The sequence below is a fragment of the Nymphalis io genome, chromosome 18, assembly GCF_905147045.1.
Source record: "Nymphalis io chromosome 18, ilAglIoxx1.1, whole genome shotgun sequence".
NCBI lineage: Eukaryota > Metazoa > Arthropoda > Insecta > Lepidoptera > Nymphalidae > Nymphalis > Nymphalis io.
This window is the reverse complement of record NC_065905.1, coordinates 7,566,392-7,593,065: the sequence shown is the minus strand read 5'-3', so window position 1 is coordinate 7,593,065 and position 26,674 is coordinate 7,566,392. Positions and strand designations below refer to the sequence as shown.

At 38.6% G+C, this 26,674-nt stretch overlaps 1 protein-coding gene across 1 annotated transcript; it reads right to left on the bottom strand.

Annotated features, from left to right (window-relative positions):
* Positions 1-1,745: 1,745 nt before the first annotated feature.
* On the bottom strand, positions 1,746-26,497 carry LOC126775709 (two pore channel protein 1-like). Its single transcript, XM_050497785.1, has 17 exons — positions 26,368-26,497; positions 20,500-20,636; positions 19,604-19,768; positions 18,268-18,393; positions 17,797-17,977; positions 17,219-17,351; positions 16,275-16,374; positions 15,689-15,869; positions 15,195-15,407; positions 14,504-14,623; positions 13,366-13,534; positions 12,903-13,073; positions 12,189-12,384; positions 11,691-11,796; positions 11,028-11,134; positions 4,674-4,782; positions 1,746-4,284 (listed from the first exon to the last, which is right to left on the bottom strand). Exons 1-17 carry the CDS (start codon positions 26,468-26,470, stop codon positions 4,172-4,174), a joined length of 2,430 nt encoding a protein of 809 aa, XP_050353742.1. The 5' UTR covers positions 26,471-26,497; the 3' UTR covers positions 1,746-4,171.
* Positions 26,498-26,674: the final 177 nt, after the last annotated feature.

The following is a 26,674-nucleotide window of genomic DNA, read 5'->3' as shown; positions in this document are numbered from 1 at the left end:
GGATACCAACGCGAACTACACGTAGCGTCGATCGCTACTCAGTAAGGCGAACTATATATATACTGTGTATAGCTGTGCTTCGCGCTAATACGCAATGCTAACCGCACATTTATATTACCAATTATATAACTTTCAATTTTGAATATTTATCATAACAGAATTAACTAAAATACTTACAGTGCAACGCATAATGACGTATAATAAAAAGTATTCTAATGGCAGGAGGAGAAAAGGTAAACAAACCATAGATATACATATTCCATGCGATTTGCAAATAGCTCTGTTACATTATGCACTATAAACTATTGGATTTAACCACTTCGATTGCACCACTTATTTATTACTATCCACTATAATTTGATTGTCAAATATTCCGATAAGATCTTCGCCGGTATTTGAAACGCCATTTTTTTGGAAAGCATAATATTTAGATCTCAACCTGGTGTCATAATCTTCAAGCTCGAAGTTGATTATTTACCTTTAACCTCCCCGTGCCACAAAAATCAGCTATAGATTAATCTACGCTCTAACATGTTCGTGTCAAATGACATGAATAAAAATGGCTAAATTTCAACACGTCCTAACTAGATAAAGGCATTTTCATCTAATCATCTATATCTAATGTAAATTTATTATCAAATGTTATTAAATAACAAATTTATTGTGACAAAAAAAAAGACAAATTAAACCGTTATTTCTTACACTTTTCTCATGAAAAAAATTGTGTTTAAAATTAATATTTTTATCACATAATTTTATGTATCTGTATTAATTTATATTTCGATATATGCCATGCAACAAATTAAAAAATAAAATTGTAGAGATGCATTGGTATTATGGAGTGTAGAGATAGGGAAAAGTGGTTTATACATCATTGTCATTAGCCATCACTGCCAGCAGCGCTCCTAAGCTCCGAAAGTAGTCAGTGAATTCTAAAAGAACGCAATGGAAATCGGAATAAAAAGAAAAACGAATCAGCCTCTGAGACACACGATTACTACAATACCAAGGGTATAAATAATAATAATGTACAATTTGCAAATAACTGTCCAAGAGTAAGCGCATAAAAAACACTCCTCCTTGAGTAAGTTGTAATCCAGTCGTAGCAAGTTTGCAAGCAAAATTTGCCCTAAAATCGAGGCGTGACTTGTTACGGAGAAATACCTTAAGTCACGTTCTTGTTCTATTTATGCAATTAAATAATATTTTTAATGTGAATGTTTCACAGCGCATCTCAACTTATTTTTAAATTCATATCTAATAAATAATAATTCAATTAAACTATAAAAACAATCACAGTATTCGAAAAATAAAATCTCAGATAAGGATGTTATATTATCTAGACACAATGTAATATGTAATAAAATAAAATGATACTTAAACAAAAACACTGTGTCAGAGTTGTGGGACGTGTACCTATCTCTCATGTTTACAATAACGTGATTATCAAATGTATACTTTTTAACAAAAATGATTTAATATTTGGAAAGAAATTATTTAAAAACTTCTATATTAATAAAAAAGTAGATACATAAATATTTTGTTGCCAGATGCAATTTTTTTTTTACATGTTTTGAGATAAATGTAATAATTACCTTTAACAACTATAGATAGTTGTACCAGTTAAAACCATTTTCCTGTTTAAATTTTTTTTTTTTATAATTTTGTAAAATAACAATCACAAAAAACAAAACGTTGACATATATTTTTATAGTTTAAAAATTGATTTTACAGAATACTTCTTAATAAATTATTTTAATAAGCTGATAAGCCATAATCTACAAAATATGTACTTAAATAAAACTTACGATTATATAATATATTAAAATTAGCTGCCATAATTATTCCGATTTGGAGTATTCTTTAGGAAATAGTTTAACTATAACAATGCATTCGAAGAAACGGTTAAAAAATATTAAACGAAATTTGTAAAAACAGTCTAGCACCATCTCATTTATATTTTAAATTGAATAGAAAAAAAAATACGTGAATTAATCTCAATATATTTATATCTCATTTTACCATGATACTTAACGTTAAGTTTCAATATCTTATAACAACTAGATCTACGACGATTGAAAGAATGCTATAATTTTGTAAGCAATTTAAACAGAAGCCTTACCTTGCCACACTTAAATCGTTCAATACTATAGAACCTCTACCACCTACATAAATAAATACCTATTAAATACTATAAGGCCTCGTACCTGAACCCTACTCAACTAGAGCTGCTTTCTTTATTTTTCAATAAGACCGTTATACTTCACTATATACTTTTAATTGAGTGGAAAAAATTTAATACTGTTTCACTAAAACAAGCTAAGATTAAATATTTTAAGAGATCATACTCGGGCCTGCAACCTCCTTGTAGTTAATCTTTCTACAAATTTTATTTATTCTACGGTCACTGAAGTGGAAACTCATAGAATAATGAAGAGGTAATGAAAAAAATATATATATAGTATTTTTTTTTTTCATAAGCAAAAAACAATTTTAGCTGTCCATTAAAAAAGTTGTGGTAAGTAAACATTTCCTAAAATTTCAACGTTTTTGCATTATTTGAGTAAAATAAATCTTATCAAATAAATTAACTTTAATAAAAACATATTGTATATAATGGAAGATTTTAATAATTATATTATTAATTTTTATAACTAGTATTCTAGTAATACTCAAAATTAAAACTATTTAATTTAAAAAATAAATAATAACCAAAAAGTTTTTGGTGTATTGAGAATGACCCAATTTTTTTTTTTAAATAAAAATAGCCGCTCTTATAAACTCTTTCAAGCATCTATCACAGATGTTATATAATACAATTCATAAAAACTATTATTCGTACTTTTAGAATTAACAAGATAAATTTCCCTTTTTTATATATGTATTTAGCAGCAGAAGTATTACTCTCACAAGGTCCCTATAAAAAACGAGCGCGTGAATGATATCAAGGGATCCTTTTTTTTTACGCTGAAAAAACGCGTTACGCGTTTTTCCCACGGGGTCAGTGGGGGGTATGTGGGGCTCACCGGTGTCCAAAGCGCCGAGTGCGCCCCAAACATCGGAATACCCACTAAAAAACTAGCGGTACCCTTTCCGTCTTAACGAGGAGCGTCACGGGATCGCTTTCGCATGTTACCGTGACGATATCAAGGGATCCTCTGTCAAAACATTTTATATATTTTACATCGTCAAAGCGTTACCAAAGGTCTATTAAATTATATCAAGTACCTTGGTCTTATCGTAATATACACATTAAAAAGGCAATTGTATCTACTCTTGGAAGTTAATATATCTGATCGTGGATTATGATTCACCAGTAGTGAAAACGACTTATGAAAAATCCGTTTTGGTAATATTACTTTGTTGCAAGTGTGACCCTAGCCTATACTATTGTCGATTTTACTTCACTTGGTAACACTTTCAATTGTAACTCGAACGTAGCGTCCAAGTTCTGTCAATTAATTTATATGTTGTCATCGAAGTTATTAATGGAGATAGATAACGCGAGCTCTCCAAATTTACTTGTGTCTACAATGCACATTTTGTTAGCAATCTGTTTTTGATTGGCTTTACTACCATAAAAGCTAAGCAAACATAAAAAAAACTTCATTGACTAAATAGATATGTAGAGTAAAAAAGTGGCACGCTTGGCTTGCATTCAATTGGACACTTACGGTATCTTACACTTACGATGACAAAAATTTTAGTACCAATTAACTATATCAAAATTCTAGTGAAAAATATTCAAGTTTCAATATCTATTGTCTATGGAATTACTAGAGATCATGAATGTTCAATTGTATAAAATATTACTTTATTAGAATATTTATTTTAATAAATTAAATCACTTAATAGCGGTTTTGTTACTTAAATCGAATAATGCTGAATAAATTAGATATAATATACGATTAAAACTATGCAGCAACGATATCTACGCTTTTTGTTATGAAGCTGCAAACTCAGATCTAACCGTTGCATTATATTATTATAATTTAATATTGTTTATTATCTATTTATATTGCGTTTTGCAAATAATAAAATTAGCTAACTATATTTTTATAACATTAATCCATCAAAGACACTTCCGATGTCACTTAATTTCACTTCATAAGTTATTTATTACGTCCCATATAAATGAAAGTCTGCTGTTGAGGACGCGGAGTATTAAATTCTACAATTGATAACCGGTTCTTATCTGGTGGTTGTTTTCTGAATCCGGTTGCTGGATAATTGGTGGGGAGAGGGGATCCTCACTGGATGTCACCGTGGTTGATGGAGGAGCATCTAAAATAAATTTTAAATGTTTTTGTGTTAAGATGAAACGATAAAAATAAATTACACTTTAAACAAAGACGTACAGATAAATCAGCTTAGAGACGTTTTTGCGTTTATGCGTGCAACGTCAGCTGATAAGTAAATAAACAAAGAATTTTTATATTTTACTTTCACTTTTTATTTACGATTTCGCTAAAAATGTTCAATCATATTACAACGCGGATGTTGTCAAATATTCATTTTCGTTCGACGCCTGGACTATTGGATATTATACTACTACTGGAAGGATATTTTTTGATAAATCTCAGTTAACTTATAAGGCAGTTGCAGTACGCTTGACAACCATTTAAAAGTTGATTGCAATCATTTGAATATCTGCAAACATATATAAACAATACCTTCGCTGTCATCCTCCTCAGCAAGCCACTTCTGTATATCCGCCTGGTACATCCTTCTCTGCAACACCTCTTTAGTACGAGGTCTCGTTCCTATGAAAGTAACTTGCATCTACAAAGAAAAAATAACAATATATTCGATAATCAAAGTCGAAATACAAATTATTTAATAAATAGAAAAAATACTTCGATGCTCATTCCAGACATAAGCAATTTTTTAATGTTTTATCCTGTATTCTCGTATGACTTGCTGACACATATGGTTGTCTAGCACCCACTCATTATTTATTCTACCACCAAACGGCATTATTTTATATTTCTGTGTTTCGGTTATAGGCGAAGGATTTAGTAAGCAATCTATCTATTGATCTATTTGTTGACCACTTATCATCCGGCCAACGACAAAGATTATTTATGGGTCTACAGATATAATATTATAATATTATCATAACATTGTCATTAGTGTTCCTATAGTAATGAGCATTTATTTAAAATAACAGAACTAAACATTATCCTTAAGAGATAAAAGCGACAGCGATATAATACGACAATTAAAACTTTTTGTTTTTCAACACCAACAGCATTGGTAGAGCGTGGTGGAATAAGCTCCAAACCTTCTCCTCAAAAAAGGAAGAGGAGGCTTTAAACCAGCAGTGGGATATTTACAGGATGTACCGTATGTTTCAACTCCGTTTAACAATACGCGAAACATATAAAAAAACAAATATACATTTATATTTAAGACTAAACTTGGCAGACATCCTGCCTGTTTGTAAATTATACTAAAAATCATGGCTATCGTTTCGTTTGAATGCTTTAGAAGTTAATTTCCTGCAACGCCATCTAGCGACAATTTACATCAAATTGAATTGTATAAATGCTACTACTATCTATCTATCTATCTATATATATAATATATCGAATCGAATATATATATCGAGGGTATTCTCTGAATATTCTCATATTGTGTTCGGTGAGATTATTGTATATGTAAGACGTGCCATCTCTCCGATCGAACATCCCCCGCTCCCCGCAACGACCCCCTCCGGTGCCAGTTGTACTCGCCGCGTCCTCCGACGTCGGCTTGAGGAAACGGCCGGTGCTAGTTGCCAGGAGTCTGCCTGCTCAAGTGAAGAGAAGCGCACGAATAGATCCTGCACTTTTTTGGTTATCAAAAAATCCTGCAGGATCAACGAAATCAAGGAAAGCTGAAGAACAGAGATACCGGTGTGCACGGACCGAACTTCCGCTCGCGGGCGCTTAGCTGGGCCTCCCCTAGGGGTCTCACCTGGCTTGGTTGCACGCGCCGAGGTCGTGGTGCCCGTGCATACACATCAAGAGCAGCAATCCGACACCACCATCATGTCTGAAGGGGGGGAGCCCCCCCCCCTTAGACCAACGCAAGCGTGGCCGTGGCAGGTCCGGCATCGCGCGGTCAGTTGTTCGAAGAGACATCTTCGACAACTCGACCGTGCCTGTCGCCCTCACCCCCGCCGCCGCCCCGCGTATACGCATAATGCATGCTGAAACCGGTGGAGAGGACGTCCACCGGGCTGCTGAAGCAGACTTCGCCGCCACTGTAGCTGAGTCTACAGCAGGCGCGGAAGGAGCCAAGCGCCCGAGACCGGACTCTTCGCCGGAGTCGATGGAAGGGGAAGACAAGCGCCCCAAGACCGATGTTTCCACTGCATCACCGCCGTACGGATCGCCGCAGGATTCGGCATCCTCATCGCGCGCGGCATCGCCTACAATGGGCGAAGCAAGCGAAAAAGGACGGCCAAAAGAATTACCACCGCCGCGATCCCCCTCCCCAATGGAGGGGGGGTCGCAAGACACCTGGCCGCGTGACTCGACGAGCTACGCGGCACTGCCATCGACGGTCGAGGAGAGGACAGCCTCCCGTCCCACTTCACCGCAACCGGGGCCGTCAGGGGTCACCTATGCGGCGGCCGCTGCCGCTCCAGCGTCGCCCAGGAGTCGAGCCCCTGCACCGGTACCAGCCCCAAGAGCGACGCCTCGTTCAAGCTACCCGCCGATCACGGCGGAACGCCTACCGAACTGGACGAGGCACTTCGAGGTGCTTAAAAACAAGCTAGGACACGCCCCGAACGCACGCCCTTTGGGAAAGGGAGTGCGCTTCTTGCCCGGATCCGCGGAGGAATTTCGGGTCATCCAGCGCCATCTGACTGAGGCTATGAACCAGGATAAGACTATATCCTGGTTCTGCTATAGCCCAGCCGCGGAACTGCCAACCAAGGTGGCCATTAGGGGGCTACCACTCGACACACCCCCGGAAGAGGTGATCGCCGCCCTGCGCAGTTTAGGGTTCCCTGCGCAGAGCGCGAAGGCGATTCCAGGCGGAAGAGGTCGACATGGGTGCACCTATTTCGTCCAGCTGGTGCACCTGAAGGAGCAGGAGCTCAGGTCACTATACAAGACTACTGAGCTCCTGTGCATGCCCGGCCTGCTGATTGAAGCCTGGAGAGGCGCGAAGAGCCCGCCTCAATGTCACCGCTGCCAGGCATTTGGCCACTCCTCGGCCAATTGCCATAGGCAACAAAAGTGTGTTCGCTGCGCCGGCGAACACCTGGCACGGGACTGCCCGAGACCTCTTTCGGAACCACCGACGTGCGCAAACTGCGCTAAGGCGCATACAGCAAAGGACCGGAGGTGCCCGGTCTTTAAGAAAGAAGCACGAAGGAGGGGCATTAACGTGCCCGCCCCTCACCCGAACGGACCGAGAGCACAGCCAAAGGGGGACAGGGAGCGTGTCCCCCCGGTAGCACCTAAGCAGGTGGTCGGTCGCCCTATCGTCGCAGAACCTAAAGCGACGATAGTAGTCGACCAGCGAACCAAGCAGCCACCCCCTGCGAAGAAAGCCACGGAGGTGCGAGCCAAGCTTGCGCCCCCAACAACTTTGGCGCCTCCAGCCAACCAGCCGACGGCCAGGGACCAGCCTATAAAGGTGCCTAACAAAAAGAAGAGAAGAAAGAGGGCAGCTAGGCCTCCCAGGACTGAGCCTGCGGCGGCATCGACGCCGCAGCCCAGGAAGGCAGCGACGGAGCCAAAGTCCGCTCCGGCTGCCGCCACGCGTCCGGTGGTGAGGCAAGAAGTGCCTCCCCCTGCGCAGATGACTACCTCGGCCAGTGCGAAAGGCCTGGACACCACCATCATCGTCCGGGTCTTCATGGAGGCACTGACGGCAATCCTGGTCGCCTATACACAGGGCCAGGACATAATACCTGCCATCTCAGCTGGAATAGCCGCTCTTGCGAAGCTCAATTCCAGCTGAGAATATTATATTGGAACCCAGGTGGCATACGTGGCCATATCCGGGAGCTGACCTTACTCGCCCAGTCGCAGGATATTCACGTAATCCTCCTGGGCGAAACGAAGCTCTCGGCTGAGATCGAGCTCCGAATCCCGAATTTCTTCGTGTATCGGCGAGATGAAGTCTCTCCCCGGGGCTGCCCATTCAGAGGGACTGCAGCCCTGGTGAGGAGGGATATCATACACGAAGAACTTGCACATGCACCTTTTGTGAGCCTACGTACGCAGGGGGTGCGTGTGCATGCTGGTGAGACGGAGCTGCTGCTGTATGCCGCCTACAAGCCACCCGGACAGGTTTTCTGCAGCACCGATGTCCAATCGCTTATCGACTCGCCGATGCCTACACTGATCGTGGGTGATCTGAACGCGAAGCACCACGCTTGGGGCTCGCGCGTCATCACCCAGGCGGGTAGGCACCTGCTTGAGGATAGCGAACGACAGGGTTACGGTGTGTTGGGTCCAGGAGCGCCGACCCACATACCGACTAACCCTTCGTACCAGCCGGACGTCCTGGACATCGTGCTGCACCACCGACTAGACGCACCCATCGATGTTGAGGTGAATTACGACCTCAACACACAGCACCTGCCGATTGTGGTCACAATCGCCCTCCAGCGCGACTTTACAGTGCCCCGCTCCCCTCGTTTGCGGGTCGACTGGGGGCGCTACTCCTCAGAGCTCTCGGAGTTTGAGCTCACGGTCCCGATCGCGACGACTGAAGATGTGGAAGGAGCTGCTTCTAAAATTTCTGAGGCGATCCAGAAAGCCAAAGAAGCAGCCACCTCTCAAGGAAGCACACCGAGAAGTCGTCAGGACCAGCTGCCGAGCTCGCTCCGAGTGAAGCTGAGGAAGAAACGAGTTCTTCGCCGACTGTGGGCGCGAACGCGCTGCCCGAGGGTGAAGCGTGACCTCAATAGGATTGCAGAGGAAGTGTCGCGTGCGCTCGTAGCTCTCGAGGATGACTACTGGGAGGCCACCATCGATCGAGCATCCGAGCACGACACTACGTTGTACCACCTCTGCAAACAGCTTACCGGACATGACTCGCCTGTCTACCCGCTCCTAGATCGAGCGGGTAACAGAAGATATTCCGCCAGCGACAGAGCAGAGATCCTGGCGGAACATTTGGAGGGTCAATTCACCCCCAACCCACCGGACTTATCAAAGATCGATGTCGTCCATCATCACGCGGCGATCCAGAGGCAAGTGGAGGTATTCCTGTCGGCCCCAATCCCGCCGCTCCAGGGAGACGATTATATCTCTCTATCCGAGCTGCGGAAGGCCGTCTTCCGATTACCGAAGAGGAAGGCGCCAGGCCCCGACGGAATTACCAACGCCGCGTTGATGCAGCTACCCAACAACTGCCTCGTAGCGCTCGCGAGTGCTTTTAACGGGATACTCCGGACCGGACACTTCCCCGAGGCGTGGAAGAGAGGGAAGGTTATCGCCCTCCCTAAACCCGGGAAGGATCGTCGCTTCCCGGCAAGCTATCGGCCTATCACGCTACTCTCGCACATCGCCAAGCTGTTCGAGCGTCTGTTGCTGCGGAGACTCGCGCCTCATCTGCCCCTGCGCGAGGAGCAGTTCGGATTCCGCAGCGACCATTCAACGACGCTCCAGCTGGCGAGAGTTCTTAGCCACTTAGCCAGTGAGCGAAACAGAGGGCATCCCACCGTCGGGGTCTTTCTCGACATGGAGAAGGCCTTCGACCGGGTGTGGCATGCCGGACTCCTGGCTAAGCTCTTGAACACCTCGGCGCCTCTCGCGTATGTGCGAGTAGTGGCGTCGTTTTTGGAAGGCCGAAGCTTCTATGTCTCGGTGGAAGGCGCGGACTCTCAGCCGCGCCCCATTCGAGCCGGAGTACCCCAGGGTAGCCGCCTGTCACCGCGTCTATACGCGGTGTACACGGACGACATCCCTACCCTCCGCGACCATCTGCGTGAGGGTGAAGAGGATGTGATGCTGGCCCTGTACGCGGACGACAGCGCATTCTTTTCGTCGTCCTACCACCAGATCGTCGCAATAAACAAGATGCAACGAGTGTTGGATCTGATACCGGATTGGCTAGACAAGTGGAGGATGGCTGTCAACGTCGATAAGACGGCCGCTCTGCTTGTCGGTGCTGACAAGCCGATGCGTCGGCTCACCCTTCGAGGCCAGGACGTGGGATGGCAGACCTCAGTCTGCTACCTGGGGTGTCACTTGGACCGCAGGCTGCGCATGATACCCACCGTTAACAAGGTGGTGAGTCATGCCGCGGCTGCCCGGTCTAAGCTGCACACCCTCTTCACGTCGCGGCTTCCATTAAAGACCAGACTGAGGGTCTACGGTGCCTACGTCCGCTCGCGCCTGACGTATGCGGCCCCCGCCTGGTACGCACTCTGCTCAGCGTACCAGAAGCGGAGGATTCAGATCCAACAGAACCGATGCCTACGCTTGATTGTAGGAGCTCCGAGGTACGTCAGAAATGATGTCATCCATAGAGACACCAGGACGCCCACCGTGGAGGAGTTCGTCCGCAAGCTCGCTCGCTCGCTATTTGCTAAGGCAGATAGCAGTGCGAGCGTACACCTCCACGGTATAGCACCACTTCATGCCAGACCACCTGAGGGGCGTCCGTTACCTCGTGAGCTCCTATTGTCGCCGACCATCAGCGCCGATGCAGGCATCGGTGAAGAGGAAGACGACGATCTGGAGACGCGGTAGGACGACATAACCAGTGAACAACATTACCACTGAAGAAAGATAGCCACTGGGTCACAACGACCCTGGCCCTATGGGCCTAAAAGAATCGACACGACGGTTGAACCGTCGGGGAGGACCATCCCGGGTAGGGGGGGCAACCCCGAGGCCCGTACCCAGACTGGCCTAGGCCAGCCAGGAGGACCATTGATTGATTGACTACTATCTATCTACTCAAGTTCTCGGTCAAATAGATTCAAAATCTATTAATCTCTAATGGAGATACCAATATTATGTTTTTATATAAGGTAAGTTTATAAGTTTAGCGCATTAAAATCAATATACCCCGGGAGGTAAGTGCGCGCGCAGCTCCTCTGCCAAATCCCCGCTGGCCCCTAACCTCTGCGCCTCTTCCCAGCTCGTGTGCACCTCTTCATGCAGCAGTTTCTCCTCTGAACAAAAGTATTTACAGATTTATATATAGTAGTATAAGAGATATAGTTATACAACTTATAATGGAACAGAAAAAATAATATTCTACCGGCAACTAAAGTTTGTATTTAATTTAAATATTCAAAATATACATATAAGAATTTTTGAATATAATAAGACAGGTGTCGTGCGTTATCGCTCGAAATAGTAATATTATATCATATATTAAAAATAAATAACTATGAATTGTATATATATGTATATTTACATAATAAATAGATCCATACTAATATTAGAAATGCGATTGTAGCTCTGTCTGCCTGTGTGTTACACGCTTACACCTTTAAACAACTGCAACCATTTTGATTAAATTTTGTATGAAGAAAGCTTGAACCCAACGGAAGACACCCCCCCCCCCCCTCTTAACACACGGGCGAAAGCTAGTACGAAATGTCCGCTTGTCTTCCTTCTTTTAATTCCATTACTTATACTATTCTATTACTTATATGGGTTTGAACTTAACGCTGGTTTCTTTTTAGGCTTCGTTTGGAAAGATTATGAATACAATGTACTCACCGTCTCTCTTAGTGGTGCTGCGTTTATACTGTATCCTGAACCGGAACGCTTCCAGCACGCTCGCTACCACAATAGTCAGTACCACCATTGTGAATAGGTAGAAAACCTGCCAGGTAAAAAAGCATTGATTTTTTGCATCCACAAGTTAACTTAGATAATTCCTGTACTGCATTAAACTAATGTGTGCTATCAGTTTTGACTATAAAATATAGATTTGATTCAGATTAAATCCTAATAATAAAATTACAATAATATTAAAGACTCAATTCTCGCATCCTAAGCATGCTTACCATGAACATAAAACGTTGGTCCTCCTAAGCATGCTTACCATGGACATAAAACACCTCACAAAAAAATAAAAGCGTTCCGTATGTGCGGCAGAACGCGCTACATGCGGGGTCTTCCTCCCATTTTTAATAAAGCTGTGAGAAACGAGTCCTTAATACTTCAACAGCAATAGTGAGTGCTTATTCGAATTGTGCATCTTGTTAAACTCACCATAAAGTATATCCTGCTGAACTGTCCCGCGACGGTAGCGTAGGCGTTCATGAGTATGAACCAGTTGTTGACGACGGTCAGCTCGAACAGCGAAACGCCGCTCGTGAGAATGTTCTCGAAGTTGTTGAGATAGTAGTAGCCAAGAGGGGTCGAACTGTTCTCTGAGTACTTGTAGAAATCTTCCACGGTTGTGTTGCTACCCAAAAATGTACAACATTTATTAGTATTATGCAATGTCGTGTTCGAGTGTTTAAATAGGATATGCAGAGCTCATGCTGATCCAAATATCTTTAAATAACAGAAATGGATTACTTCCGATGACCGAAACTTTGTCACGATAGTTTTTCCCAAATGAAACTAGTTAAGTGAGAAATTCCTGGGTGCATAAATACTAGTGCACTCTCTATTCTCGATTTCTCATAACTGCTAAAAAATTCTCGACATTAAGAAAATGACATAGGAAAAACTCATTTTAACAAGAGAGTTGGATAAAATTAGTTATAACGTAACTAGAGGATACACAAAATTGTCCGCACGATTGCAACGACACAAAGCAAAATGTCACGACTTCGACAACAATCATTCGATAAATTATACAATCTCGCATTTAATGATATGAATAGCTTAAATGATTTTTTTATGAATTATTAAATCGGGACTCAAATTTAGCTAATGTTAAAAAAAACTAGCCAAAACAATAACAAAATTACTCACATGCAGCAATTCCTCAAGTCGTAACCAGCGAACAGTTCCATCCCAATGATGGCGAAGAAGTAGTACATGACCAGCATCACGCAGCCCGCCGAGGACATGAGAGGAGATAGTAGTACGAGAGTACCGAATACGTCACGGTAGCGCTTCTTCAGCTTGTACAAGCGCATTAGCCTGGTTGATAACGACATAAACTCCACAATCATATTTGAAAAAAAAACGCCCCGACTTCTATATTTTGAAAGGTGTCGCAACAAAATTATCCTACCACAAGCGGGAAGCAATAATAAGTTATACAAGTTTTTTCTTCATGAAGTTGTAATTACAATAATATATAAATCATAGTGCTTTTGTTTGGTTAAACCGCATTTTGAAAGCGGTAGTATCGATTGGATAAAGACCATTTTATAGTGCTATGAACAGAGTAAATTTACTATGAGGTGATATTCCTCCTGCAAGAACATACCTGAGCGGTCTGAACATGACAACAATGAAGAGTTTAGGCGCTATCGTGAGCAGCACGGCTCCGAGCAGGGCCAGCAGCGTCACACTTAGGTCGAACACGTTCCAGCCGCTCTCCAGATACACGGACAGACCTGACGCCATTATACGCAAAGCTGCCTCCAGGAGGAACACTGAGGATATTGCAAAATTAAAAATGTACCTTACTATTTCATTCCATCCAAATCCATTTTTTTTAAAAGCTTTCGTTGCTTAATATTTATTTTTTAATTACAATTTTATTTAACTTATCCGTCAGCTATGTGTAATAATTTTCAATATAAGCGATTCATAATACAAAGTACGATGGTTGATTCTGGCTTTGTATGCAGCTGAACTGCACGAAATGATAATAAGATACATTATTAAATAACTTAATAAAACAAAATCGAGCCCTTTATCGTAATAAGTGTGTATTATCCGTATTTATACAGCGGATTTTGACATAAAAATCACCGAAGCGTCGATATCGCTTCATTTATGTCATAATTTACAAAAAATATCCGATGAATATCAAAGGGAAATATACAATCGAGACGATCTCAAATAAATATTCACGTATAAAGTTTTATAAAGCGCAAACCGCACGGTATTCGTCACGGTAGACCACGGAATTTAAATTCGGGAGCTTTGGTCGTTTACAGTTTCGGTTGGCAAGAGTCACTTTAAGTCTCTCAAATTTTTACGCAAAACAGAATCTAATAAAATGAAATTACGAGTTATTTATGTATGTTATGGATTAAATAAACAATCTAGAACATCGAATACAGCTCTATATACCCAGAGACGTAATAAAAATTTCAAATAGGAACACACGCTACCACCACTTGTTTACTCGTAACTAACTTTATATGATAACAATTACCTGTGAACCTTTTAGAAGATAAAAATACATTTAAAACAAATATTTTATGAAGCATTTAGAACTGAACGACACAAATATGAAATTAATAGGATCAATAAAATCTTGTTAATGTGTGAAGTATAGAAACGATTCGAAAAAAATTAAAAACACTACGTGACGAGATTCGTGTATTACGAGTAACCAAGTCTTGCTATAAACATTAATGGAATAATAATATTGAGTAAATGTGAAAACTCACATATAAGGAATAGCCAGGTGTCCCAAGACGCGCAAAGGAGTCTTGCGCTGTCCTGCAGGTCTCCGGCCGCCTCGCACACTCGAAGGATCATCGATACGCCATTGCCGATAATAATTGCATCTGAAAAACAACGGCAACTTATCTCATTACTATATATTGCTGCCGTTCGGTCGTAAATTGAGTTAGTAAGATACGGAATATGTTCCAAAAACCTTCTCCTCAAAAAGGGAGGGGAGGCCTTGGCCCAGCAGGTGGACATTCACAGGCTGTTACTGTACTGTACAGTAAAATACATTGTAACTAATTGCGCGTCGTTTTCGGACCAATAAGAAGTTATTGGTTTTTTCTGTTAAGAAATTAGCAGTAACAGCCCGGAGTTTGGAAGTTGGCACTGCTTACGCTCCCGGCACATAAATTCCTTGGTATAACGCCTGAACTCGTTCCAAACGTGTCGGATTGCGGTGCTCGGATTATGAGAGCCGAATAGAGAGTGCACAAGTATTTGCGCTCATACTGGTGCACTAAAATATGTCCCACTCGGGTAGATAGTCTTTCTCGAGAACGACCGCCGGGACCGAAATCGATCAGGTCATATCTATCGGACCCAGCGTTAACTACAGAGCGCATGATGTTTGAGTCATCATCTGGCGGCCCGTCGGCCCCTGGCGGGAGCGGTCGGTGCGGTACTCACACACGAGGTGCTCGAAGTAGGGCCAGCGCACGGCGGCGGCGGCGGCGCGGCCGAGCGGCTCGAGCGCCGTCGCGCCGTACCACGGCGCGCGCGCCGCCTGCGCCGCCCAGCGCAGCGCGAACACCTCGTACACGTTGGCGAACTCCGCGCGGGACAGCCCGCCGCCGCCCGAGCGGCTCAGCTGCTTGAACATCAGGTACACGTCCAGGCCGCCTGCAAGCGAGCGAGCTCTCATTCTCGGTCTCTGTCCCCGTCGTCTCGGGTTAACTTTTCGATACGGTCGCCGAAAGATTTGAAATCGAACTACGGCTGGTCCGTACCAAAAACGCGTTCGAGATTGTCATATTCGAGTTTCAAAAATTTTTAAAGAAGATATCTCGCATCTCCGAAAGGCACCGGCAAAGGCATCTGGTGCAAATTTTTTACTTAATTTCCAACCCAAAACGGTCAGCGGGACGTGTAAAGTAAGCGCGTCGCGTGGGCCGGCCGCGTACCGTAGTGCGGCGCGTAGTGGCGCAGCAGGCCGGCGAAGTGCCGCAGGCGCACGGCGCGCGGCGCGCGGCGCGACACGAGCAGGCGGAAGGCCCGGCGCGCCGCGCCGCGACGGTGCAGCAGCAGCGCGCGGCACTTGTCGCGCTCGATGCGGGTGAACGTCTCGTACACCACGGCCAGCATCTACGGCAGCGTTCGTCCAGTGCGACGCATATTATCTCGCACCGTAATAAAACGAATTTAATGTAATTTTTATTTCTAACATAAATAAGTCAAAGAAGAAATTTGAATGATTACTTATTTATTTTTTTATTTCTTAAATGTGTGACCCTAACAGTAAGCGAGTGGACATTTAAATTTTGGAAAAAAATTCTATTCCGAGTAATATTTGTTTATCACATAAACACACATTGTAGATCCCATAATTTTTTATTTAATTTAATGTGATTTAATCTAATTAAATTATTTAATTCAATCTAATTTAATTTAATTTGATTTTATCTATATATATAATAATAAAAATTATTATTATTACTATGTGCTTAGTAAATTGTAATATACGATTTTTTTATTATTTATATAACTTACCAAATTCATAAGAACGTAAAGAACGGTTATAATGTAGAGGATGAAGAATACGGCGTACCACTTCGATTTGGCGTATGACGGCATCATAACGTCTGGGAAACTGTAAAAATATATTAAAAGATAAAGAAAACGCCTACTTTAGAATATAACCATAGGCTATAAAATCTAACTTAAGTTCCGATCAAAACAGAAGTCATCTCGTGAAGATTTAGATTGAAAACGTCAGTCACAAAAAGATAAAAGGTAAGAGCCATAAAATACAAGATCTTATGGCTAGACATGCTCACACGCAGAAAGCAAATATTTGCGATTTAATTTTATTTAATGAAATTGTATAAATTATAAGTAAGTAAGTAACAGCCTGTAAATGTCCCACTGCTGGGCTAAGGCCTCCTCTCCCCTTTTTTTTTTTTGAGGAGAAGGTTTGGAGCTTATTTCACCACGCTGCTCCAATGCGGAATTTTGGAATACACATGTGGCAGAATTTCGATGAAATTAGACACATGCAGGTTTTCTCACGATGTTTTCCTTCACCGAAAAGCACGAGATGAATTATAACAGAAATTAAGCACATAAAAATTCAGAGGTGCTTGCCGGGGTTTGAACCCACGTTCATCGGTTAAGATTCACGCGTTCTTACCACTGGGCCATCGCGACTTAAATTATGCATAAGTAGAAATAATATCAATTGATATTCTCTCTTCCAGCCAACCTTAAATGGAACGTAGAATATATATTACGAATAATACAAAATAAAATAAATAAACCATAGGCTACGATAATAATGAGCAAATATAAGCATACAACAAACAAATATTTATATAATTACGATAATAATGAAGAGACATATAAATTATAATAAATAAAAAAAAAGTAACAATTTAGTAATTGTCGAATGGATCGAACTGTGTGGCACAAGTCTTATCAAAAATAATATCACTTACTTGGCCGTTGTAAGCAGAACAAACATGCTAACAAATGAGTCGCTGATCGTTTGAAAATGTCCATTATCCACGTGCTCAGTGAACAGATAATATCCCAAAAGGGAATACGTGGCTACGAAAAACATAAGAAGACCTGAAAAACCAAGAATGTCCTTAATATCATATACAAAACTAGATTTTACCTGGTTTCTAATTGATTCCTAAACGTAGCGTTCGTGGTGCTCTGATTCCGAAATGTCCTATATCGCATCGAAAGAGTAATAATAACTTATCAGTAACCTGATGGTAAATGGTCAACATTTCCCTTAGACATTGGCTACGTGAGAAATTTTAGCTATACCTTATATTGTCAATGCGTTTTGAACCGTATTACCATAGCTGACTCAATCTTTGAACAGCAACCAAAAAAGCAAATAACCACGATGGCATTGGGCCACTGCCATAAAATAAAATTTACTGTATCATTGTTGTTAAATTAAAATAAATGGAATATTGCATATGTGCACAATATTTTATACATATTTAAAAAGTAAGAATAAATTGTGCGTTTAAATCGATAATAAATAAACAATACCAACCTAACATATCAATAATAGGTGGTAAAGATTGCAGGATCTGTCTAATAAATCGTCTGACCCCCCCACAATGCCGGGTATCGACCAGAAAGATGGGTCGGAGCGCTCTTGTGACTCTGAAGTGGGATGACTGTCTACAGAGCACTACAACTGCTTCTAATACCATTATTAAGAGTGTAATTCCCTGAAAAATAAAGATATAAGTTTAAAATGATGTTCTTGAATAAACAACACATTTAAATATGAATGAGAATGGAAACAGGTATTTAACTCGCAATATCTGATTAAGATAAACTTGTCGGTTGTAAGATGATATAAAAAAATTAATACCATAACTTAAGACACAAGAAGGTACCAGAGGGAAAAGCGAGTATGTTACTCGCTCTTCCTTTTATAAATATAAGATGCCGTTTTAGAGTTTAATCATTTATAATAGAAAAGAATTATCCTATTAAAAATATTTAAAAGTATTACCTTCAGCATTGTTCTCTTATGCTTAAAAATCGTCCCCCATCCTATCCATTTTAATTTAAGGTGTAATTCTATACCGATCACAGATAACGCCAACAGTTCTATCGTACCATGTGCCCAAACTGGAAGCTGTAACAAATATAAATAACGGATTCCTCCAAACGAGGCGAGAAGGGGCATCTTGCGGGCCGGCAAGGCGGTGACGGCTAGTACAGAACATTCTTCCCGACTGTACTGGCCGTCGTCGCGTTTGGACTCTACTACCACTTACCATCAGGTGGAGTAGAGTCATTTGCCATCCCGGACAAATAAAAAAAAAAAAAATAGAAACATTCCGCAAATACAGCAAACGATATTTCATTACTCGAGATTCATAATGTTACATACGGGTATGATGTGCACCGTTGCAACTGCAAGCTCGTCTGGGGAGGAACCACCCACTCATCAGATATTCCACCGCAAAACAGCAATACTTGGTATTGTTGTGTTCCGATTTGAAGGGTAAGTGAATAAGTGTAATTGCACAAGGGACATAACATCTTAGTTTCCAAGGTTGGTGGCGCATTGGTGATGTAAGCGATGGTTAACATTTCTTACAAGGCCAATGTCTATGGGCGTTGGTAACCACTTATCATCAGGTGGCCCATATGCTCGTCCGCATTCCTACCCTATAAAAAAAAAAACGTTTTCGTGTTGAGCATTGATCGCCTTTTAATTGAGATCGTGCTCAGCAATGATATTAAACGGTCGAAAACCACCACGTTTCGGACAAAAATATCCCACAAGTGCATCCACCAACCAGCATTGAAATGGCTTAGAGGCATAAGCTGCATATCTTGACCTCTAATAGATAGAAGCAGTAGAAGCCCCAGTAGTGGGACATTTACGGGCTGTAACTTTACTTTGCACATAAAGAAAGAGTTGAAAATTCTATACTGACACAATACAAAATTATGAATATTAAGTGATTAAATTATCTGAATGTAAAAGTAAATTAATACAGACATTTAAAGAAAATTTAGATATTTTACTAACAAATATTTCTCGTCAAAATAGCTTATTTTATATTTTTCAAAATAATTCAATTGGTGGTAGGGCTTTGTGCAAGACCGTCTGAGTAAGTACCACCCACTCATTATATATTCTGATCCGCCAAACAACAATACTTAATATTGTTGTGTTTCGATTTAAAGGGTGAGTGAGCCAGTGTAACTACAAACAAAGGAAAATCTTGCCAAAAAAAATGTGCCTCGTAGGAATGACTAAACATTATATACATTAATCATTATCATTGACTTAGACATTTTATTAGACTTAAGACTAAAAGTTAGATCTTCACCTCAAAAGCTGGAACAGCTGGATCTTCAGTAAATGCCAGAAGAATTAAAACCAGCGAGGCCAGCAAGTCCAGCCCGTGGTACCAAGGGTTATGAACTCTAAGATAAGCCGGTAGCTCCTCTGGGCTCGAAGGATGAGAATCAAATTTTTCATTATTTAATCCTTCCTGAAAATAAATAAAATAATAAAAACTCTTTAACCTTTTCTTACGTTTTTGTTCTTTGGTATCAAAACCGTGAAATCACGCTATTGCGATTTTTAAATTTCTTTTAATGAATGAAAAAATAAACTTCTCTTAATGCAGTGTAGCAAATGGAACAAAAGATTTTGTCTCACCTTTGATAAAATGTTTTTTGAACTTGTAGATACATGAACATAAATTTGAGTCTTGAGACTTTGGAAGGCTTGGTACAAAAAAACAACTTATAAGTACTTTGAAGAGTAACATTATTTGGAAGGTTTCTTTTTAAGTTTTTGCAGAGTAAATGGCGCAAAAGGTATCTATTTAACCAGTCATTATTTAATGGTGGTGGCCTTCAACTCCACTCCCCTTGCCGCGCCTTTTTTGACTTTCAAATAAACGGAGTTATTTTAACATTTCAACCAAATTTAATATATATAGTAATAATAATAAAATAGTAGTAATAATAAAGTCAAACGTGAGTTTAATATGTTTTAATAATTAAGTTTAATAGGTGAAGAAAAACATCGTGAGGAAACCTGTATGTGTGTCTAATTGCACTGAAATTCTGCCACATATACGTTCCACCAACCCGCAATGCAGCTTGGTGGAATAAACTCTAACCTTATTCTCAAAAAAGTAGAGTTGGCTTTAGCCGAGCAATGGGACATTCATAGGCTGTTACTTTACTTTTACTTCAATATAATAGTATCTACCTCTAAATAAATAGCTGCTTCATGATAATTCATCTCCCAATGCTCATCCTCCGACATTTGCAAGCCAGTGTGGAGGGACGAGCGACTGCCCATATCCAAAGTTGCATCTCCGCCGCCATCTGTTTCAGCACGGTTATCTGGAAGCAATAAAAAATTGTTTATATTCAACTTCTCCGTTCACAATAACCACTTTCCACTTGACGCGTTAACTACCGGGCTTGATTTATTTATCCCTAAGTTCGAATATTATTTTTTATTAAAAAAAACTTATGATTTTTGGCTTCAGTTTGAAAAATTATTAGGGGCCTGACATTCTTCTTTAGCTCAGAGTCTGCAGTCCTCTAAATCTAGCTTTGACATTCTTCATTATATTATTATAACCAGTAACCAGTAACAGCCTGTTAATGTCCCACTGCTGGGCTAACGCCTCCTCTCCCTTTTTGGGGAGAAGGTTTGGAGCTTATTCCACCACGCTGCTCCAATGCGGGTTGGTGGAATACACATGTGTCAGAATTTCGATGAAATTAGACACATGCAGGTTTCCTCACGATGTTTTCCTTCACCGAAAAGCACGAGATGAATTATAAACAGAAATTAAGCACGTGAAAATTCAGAGGTGCTTGCCCGGGTTTGAACCCACGTTCATCGGTTAAGATTCACGCGTTCTTACCACTGGGCCATCTCGACTTTTTCTTTTTTTTTTTATTATTATAAGCCGGTATATAATTCACATAAAGTTGGAGAGTCCTCAATGGCATATGATTTCGACGCACCTTCCCCATGATAATGAGAACTGTACCTCCGGAAACCGAATAATTAACAATAAAGTTAATAGCATCGTGAAATAAATTATGAACAAAATGTTTTTTTACACAAAATATAATATGTAGGTTACCGACCTCCTTAATGAGAAATAATAATTTATCCGCGTCAGAATTTAGAAATAACGCCAACTATTTATCATGACGTCATTCGATAATGTGAACGCTTTTATGAATTAAAAACTATAAGCTATTTATATAAGTAGGTATACCTTAAAAATCATTTAAGTACTGTGTGCATTAATGTACCTATATATTTTTATAAGTATTATCAATAAAATAGAAGACTTATATTGACTAGTCACTTAAAACAAAAATATTATGTATTTATTTTACAAAAACTTGTGTTTCTCTAGACAAATTTTAAACTGGGTTACACCATTCAGCATTTTCTTATAATATGCATTACACTAATCGAGTTAATCTAAATTCACAATAAACAAATCATAGATAACGTCCTACGTCTATGGAATAGATATTTTATATAAAATGATTTATAAAACAAAAAACAGGTATTGAAATGAGTTCGAGAAATGTATTTATATTAAGAATTCAAACTAAATATTTTATAGTACGAACCAAATGTTTGTTGAAGTTTTTCCTTTATATAATCTCTCGAATTCGAATACGCTTATTTTAAAACGTAGTACCTACTATCAATAACAGTGAGCCTGGCATATATATCGACATAATTAATAAGCTTATAGAACAAACATTTACAATATTTAAAAGGTTTACCTACCTAGACTATCAGAAAAAGACGAATAAATACTCCGATTTATAGTATCTTTCATTATATGTAATATCCCTTCGAATTTCATGGCTTCCGATTTTTATCAAAACAATATCAGTATTAACATCCTACTTGAAGTAATTTACATCTCACATTTATGCAATGTAAATTTCTAAACTAAAGATAACAATTTAAAAGTATGGTTGACAAAAAATAATGGTTCATTTATCTCAAAGTTTCTATTTTTTACAGTTCGTTTTAATATTAAAAAAGAAAAGTGAAAATTGTATTGTAGTCATTATTTTTTCGTTAGACGGAACATTCTTTTTTGTACATAGTTAATCTATGGTAAGTCAATATAAGTTTGACCATATTTGGAGCGCGGCCAGCCGGTCAATTGCAACTAATTCCGAAAAAAAACTGCAAGTGCAATAATTGAATCATCCCACATAACGAGTATTATTTATATTTATTTTTGTTTTGCTTTGATTTTTTAACCCGCTTAACATTGTCAATCACATATGACTTCGTATGCACTAAGGCTTTTCGTTCAGGTTTTTCAGAATATGATTCTTCCCGCTTTTGTAGCTGTAGCTTCATATTTTCTTTCATATAACAGATTTGTGTATGGTTAACGCATGGCTTATGGTGCAAGAGCTAATGAAAATAAATTCATGCCACTGTTTGATTTCAAACCCGCGGTTTCGGAATGTTTTCTGAGTAAAGCAGAGAAACGTGGTCGTCTAGCAAGCCTTTTGGGCATACCGAGATCATTGAGACCTGATACTCCATCGCGTTGAGTTGGCACTAAAATCAATTTGCCAGGTTCACTGGCATCCTCGAAAGGCCCAACCAGACATCGAGATTTACTATTGACTTCATTACACAGTGACAACATGGTCACTTTTCTATTTGGGTCAAAAACAATCGACAATCATCCCAATGCTGCTCAAAGCTACATTTTTATATACTAAATTTACAAAATTGAAGGTTTTTCTGTGCTAAAACGAGTAGCGAAATAATTTGAATTTTACAAAACATAATCACCATGCATACGAAGCCATATATGGCTTTACATGATATATTGTTATATAATGATTAATATTTTTTTTCCTTTTCCATTAGTTAATGCAAAAACAAATAAACAATACTTTCCATTAAAAAAAAGTACTTTCTTCATAATTCATGCAGTAAGGGAGAAAGTCCAAAAATATAGAAAAAATGTATAAAATTCACACGCATAAACAGAGTGCCTTACTTTAAAACTTTTAGATGATAGTAAAGCTGTTTTTTTAGTTTCTTGGCACATCATGTATAAAGTTAAATATTTAAATATAATTGCTTTAATAAATCAAACCTATTGTTATACCATATTAATAAAAATTGGTCTAATTTATTAAGAAAACTATCCTTAATGACTATGTCTATTACTTTAATTATCCTTTTTTTGTTAACTGTACACCAGTATTCTTATCATTTATATAAACATTTGCTGTGTCCTATATTTACATAATTTCACTGCAATATATTAAGTGACTCAAGGTAATCACGCAATGCAAGTTTTATATCTGTGCATTTTGACGTGAAAAAAAAACCAATTTGGATTCTTAATAATTGCGGTAGATATAAAGTATATGATATGAAATTTCGACAGTATAAAGATAAACTTAAAAACGTGGCCTCTTCTGAGCTGAAAATCGAAAATCTGATATGACGTTACTTCAAATTAAAACACTAATAATGAATCCAGTGACATTAAGTTTACGTAAAATAATAAAAATGTATACATGTTTGTATGAGATAAATAACTATTGGGAGATTTTAGTTTTATATAGCAATGAGTCTCATATCGAGACATGTATTTCATTACTATTAACGTTTATTAGGCGCGCCACGCTTTCAAATGTTCGATACTTTGTTACTTCAATATAATCTCACAATCGACTCGCCGTTATTGTGACTTATTAGTCTTAGGATATTATCCTACTATATTTTTACATAATTTATACAAATAACTACCACAACTAATTGTTACATGAAAAGATTTATTTTTGGCGGAAATAATATAGTTCGTTAAGCGTAGGATTGGGAAACGTCGATCACGCAATTGTTTTACAATGACCTTGATTTTAACGCTTTTATAAGGTAACGTGCAAAACGTGCATTTTGAAATAATACGAGTGGTTTACACAATGAGATGATGGAGAGAATATTGTATTAGCTTGCAAATTATTTTAACTTATCCTCGCAATCGTTTTAAAGCTAATTAACATTAGCATTGTAGCTAATTAACAAAGTATTTAAAATTGCAAAATGAACATTATTAAATTACATATAAATATATATTAAGTATTATATTTTAAGTACTCTAAAATATTATTTTATATTATTTTGACTTTAATTATATAATAGGCAGAAAATAATTTAGAACTTACACAAGTTCAGCTTATACCAACGGTCTTTAATTGAATCATATAGTTTATCAGAGAAACTCACTAATTTTGTCATTTTATTGTCACTGTAAATATTAAACTATAAATTGTTAGTCATTCAAAACCTGGTGGAAGATGACAGATGACCTTATCATTACAAAAGATAAGATATAAATAATGGTTGTCAATCAAGTTTGTTACAAATGATAACATTTTTACATGTTTATTTCGGAAACTGACTAGCTTAAAAAAAAATTCAATATTTACATGGACTTCTCTGTTCTCTATATTATTCATATCATGTCATATTGAATAATACTGGCTATAATATCCTACTAATGTGTTTGACTGAACCCTAACTTATCACTGAAATTCTGGATGCTAAGAAAATTGCCTGGGAATACACACAACATTCAAACTTTTTTTTATTCCTGCAACCAAATTGTGTTTTTAATATTTTGGCATACAAATCAATAATTTATGGCATAAAATATGAGAAAAGATTAAAAAAACAAACAGTATTTGTAATTAAATCAGTTTTGTTACTTTTTTCATTATTGCCATACTAAGAATGTATATTATAAATAAGAAAACCCAGATTAAACTGTTAAATATAATTAAAACATGCATATTACTATTGTTTGTTACTAAAAAAAGAATAATATTTTTTTAAACCCATCTGTTCAACATGGTTTTTTTATTTATTTGAAGAACAAACCTTTTATACAGCTAGACTGACACATTCTAGTATTATGATCTATTATAGACATACCTTTTATAATAAGCTGAAACATTTGGTTGTCAAATTAATTGTAATTTTATAAATAAGGAAACATTTACTGATTAACTACAAAAACAAACTCTAATAAGCAAAAAATATGTTAAGATAATTAACATTGGGGGATAAATAATAAAGACACACATAATTTGACCGGATTAGCATACTTCTACAGTATGAACTTAACACATAATCATAGCACTAAATGAAATTAACTTGACACTAAATATTTTTTACCAAATAACGCAACTACCAGTGGACAATATTTTGTATGACTAACAAAATATTATATCATCTACATATTAGTTGAGTCTATAATTATATCCATTTTATTTTTATTATAAAAGGTAATCAAATTTTTTATTTTTTTTGTGTTAAGCAACACTTAATCACTTGCTTCAGAATTATATTAACAATTGATTATCTATACATTTAAAAAAATATTAATAACTTTATTTAATAGTTATTAATTTTGCAATATCAATTAACTTTAGTGATCATTTATATAGACTGGATCTCATTGTTACTTGATAATACATAGAACAGCCTTGATCCAATCCATACAAATAGACCAATGAAAAGATACAGTAAAAAGTGGTTTTCAACCAGACTGAACCAGAAATCTCATAAATTAGTTAATAAAGCAATTACTGTCACCACAGGAGAAATATTTTCATGGTTATTAATATAATCTTAAAGCTCTATTTTAGCTCTGTTTGCTTAATTCTACACAGCAGACTATTATATTTTTATGTGCTTAGTGATATGCGTGGAATTTTATAGCAGCATGCGGGCGAAGCGTATACATGCAAGGATACGCAACGTTATTTACTCGAGCCGACTAAGGGATTTGGGTCGACCGTTTTAAGACTAATGTTTATTGTGTATAGGTTAGTGACTTCGCTAATGACTCACAGTTTACGTCAGTATCCCTTTTATGGCATTAATTAATCGATCTAGCTACGTTAAGATGCGAAAGATATTATGCTCAAGGTAGAAAATTAAACAAAATGTTTTATGTGTTATAAATGTATTGTTAACAACAAAAGCGTACAACTATTGCGGCGGCTACTGTGCATTGAAAAATGTTAACTTCACATTTACTTGTGACGTTGGAGCCGTAATTGTTGATGCTGGTGTTTGCAAAATCATCACTGAATCTTTTATAACCGTCGGTCGGAGAAGACGGGCTCCTCAAAGAAGCCATTTCCGAGTACTGATTTTTTTAAACAATTTAATTTGACTTTTGACTGACAGTGTCATATGTTTTATTTGACATATTGTATTACGTTCTACAACTAATATTTTAATAAGATTTTTTTAACATCAGTTTTAAATATAATGAGCTTATAACAATAACAAAACAGCTTGTTTTAATTCAAATATATATTTCCATTTTATAATATTTGGA